Here is a 2,077-nt window from a genome sequence, read left to right as displayed (position 1 = left end):
GCCACGATCGAGGCCCGTCCCCCCGCGCGCGCGTCGTCCCGCGAAGGCGCCCAGCCCTGCTCTCCTCCCCCTGGTTTTTTGGGTCCATATGCACCTTTTGCGCAAAATTGATTGCCTGTCCAGGAGCGGCCCGGGATAAAAGTTGGGGTACAGCTGTATCCTACGCCGGGTTCTTCGATCGCGCGCCCGGCACCCACCCACCCACCTCCTGGCCAATCAGGGACCTCCTTTTCGTTAGTTGCCTTCAAGTTGCCGCTCGCAAAATCGCCGCAACGCGCGCGCGATTCCGCGCGCGCGCTCTCTCGTGTCGCGGAGCTGCGCGGTCCAATCTCCGCTTTGCGATGAGAACGGGCACCCGCGCCGCTCGACTCGCCGCGGCGAGAAGCGGCGCTTGCCCAGAGACGACGATAGCGGCGTGAAGACACGTCGCCGAGGCGCCGCGCGACCGTCAGCCGCGGCACCGCGGGTCATGACCGCGCGCGCGCGCGCGCGTTACAAGTACCCATCAGTACACTGTAGATTTTCCAAACCAGGCCTCCGGACCCACCCACCCACCTCGGCGTGAGGTTCGAATCTTTTGTCCGTGGGTGGCTCCTGGCCTGTCTCTAAAACGAACTACTATTGTATTGGGCCCGGGAGGCCGCGCCCGCGGGCGGGGGACGGGAGGCTCAGAGGGGTCTCACAGGCGCCGGAGGCGCCAGTGGACGGCGGCGTCCTGGCGCAGGCGCCAGTGCCGCTCGCAGTAGGGTTTGATGTAGGGGCGGACCTTGCCGTGCGTGTCGAGGAAGGTGAGGCCGCGGAGCCGGAGGCGCGCGTTCTCGCGGGCGCAGACGACGCCCAGGCGCCGGACGAAGCGCTGGAGGCAGATGGCCTCCGCGTGCTCGACGCTGATGAAGCCGTCCTCGGCGCTCACCTTCTCGGCGAGCGACTTGGCGGCGAACGCGAGCAGGCCGTGAACGTCCTCGGAAAACTCGTTGAAGCCCCCGAAGACCAGGCCGACGACCTTGCCAGGCCGGGCGTTCCGGCGGTTCGGCCCGGGCTCCGGCCGCGCGTACAAGGACGAGAAGCTCTCGTTCGTCTTCGCCCCCATGCGCGCGTTCGAGCGCCGCTTCGCGCGCTGCGGCGGCGACTAGTGCAATTTTAGCGGTCGTGTGCGGCCCGAATCACTCGACCGGACCTCGGCTGGCGCCCGCCGCCGCCTCCGCGCGCTTTCCCCCCTCCACCTTCGCTTGTTCGTCGGCGGCCCGGGATTCCGGACGGGTCGGTCACGCCCGCGGCGGTTCCGCGGGGCGCCAGGCTCTCGCGCCGCCCTTCGGCACGGCCGGGTCCAGCAGGCGCGGCGCGGCCGCGTCCGCGCGCCGCGTCCGCGCGCGCGCGGGGTCGCCGAACTCCCCGCGGAGCGCGTCGACGAGCGCGGGCGCGAGCGGCGGCCGGGCGAGGGCCCGCCGCGCCGCGCGGGGCCTGCGCGGGCGCGCGGGTCGCGGCGACGGGCCGCGGGGCGCGCGCGGCGCGGCGCGCGCGCGCGCGGCGCCGGCGCGCGGCCAGGCCCGCGCGGCGGCGAGGACGTCGACGAAGTCGAGGAGGCGGGCCCGGAGGTCGCGAGCTTGGGCGCGAAGTGCCAGTACGCGTCGCCGTAGTCGATGAGCAGCGCCGCGCCGGGCGCGATGTCCTCGAGCGCGCGGACGGCCACGACGCCGCCCACCTCGGCGAACTCGACGTTCGCCGCCGCCGCGCCGGCCGGCGGCGGCCCGGACCGCGCCGGCCCCCGCGCGTCGTTGATGAACGTGACGGCGTTGCGCTCGGCGTCGACGAAGGGCAGGAGCACGGCGCCGCGGTGGCGGAGGAGGAAGCGCCACCACGCGAGCTGGTCGAGCGGCGGCAGCCCGGCGCGCGTCGCCAGCTCCGCGGGTGGCCCGAGGACGCCCGCGTAGGCCGCGGCGTCGCCGCGGCGCGCGCCGCGCGGCGCGAAGGCCTCGAGCTCGCCCGCGAGTGGGAGCCCGGCGGCGACGGGCCGCGTCGCGGCGGCGAGCGCGCGCTGCGCGGCGCCGGCGGCGACTCGCGCGGGCAGCCCCGCGGC

At 74.7% G+C, this 2,077-nt stretch overlaps 1 protein-coding gene across 1 annotated transcript in view; it reads right to left on the bottom strand.

Moving 5' to 3' along the window:
• Window positions 1–679: 679 nt before the first annotated feature.
• Window positions 680–2,077, bottom strand: part of AURANDRAFT_72603 (expressed protein) — a gene marked incomplete at both ends in the record, with an annotated part of 5,277 nt that continues 3,879 nt past the window's right edge. Inside the window, 3 exons of the mRNA XM_009042887.1 lie at window positions 680–1,117; window positions 1,320–1,461; window positions 1,626–2,035. Of these exons, the coding sequence (XP_009041135.1) occupies window positions 680–1,117; window positions 1,320–1,461; window positions 1,626–2,035 (990 nt within the window). The remainder of the gene's footprint in view (window positions 1,118–1,319; window positions 1,462–1,625; window positions 2,036–2,077) is intronic.

The sequence above is a fragment of the Aureococcus anophagefferens genome (genome assembly GCF_000186865.1).
Source record: "Aureococcus anophagefferens unplaced genomic scaffold AURANscaffold_39, whole genome shotgun sequence".
Lineage (NCBI taxonomy): Eukaryota > Pelagophyceae > Pelagomonadales > Pelagomonadaceae > Aureococcus > Aureococcus anophagefferens.
This window is presented reverse-complemented; position numbering and strand designations above follow the sequence as displayed.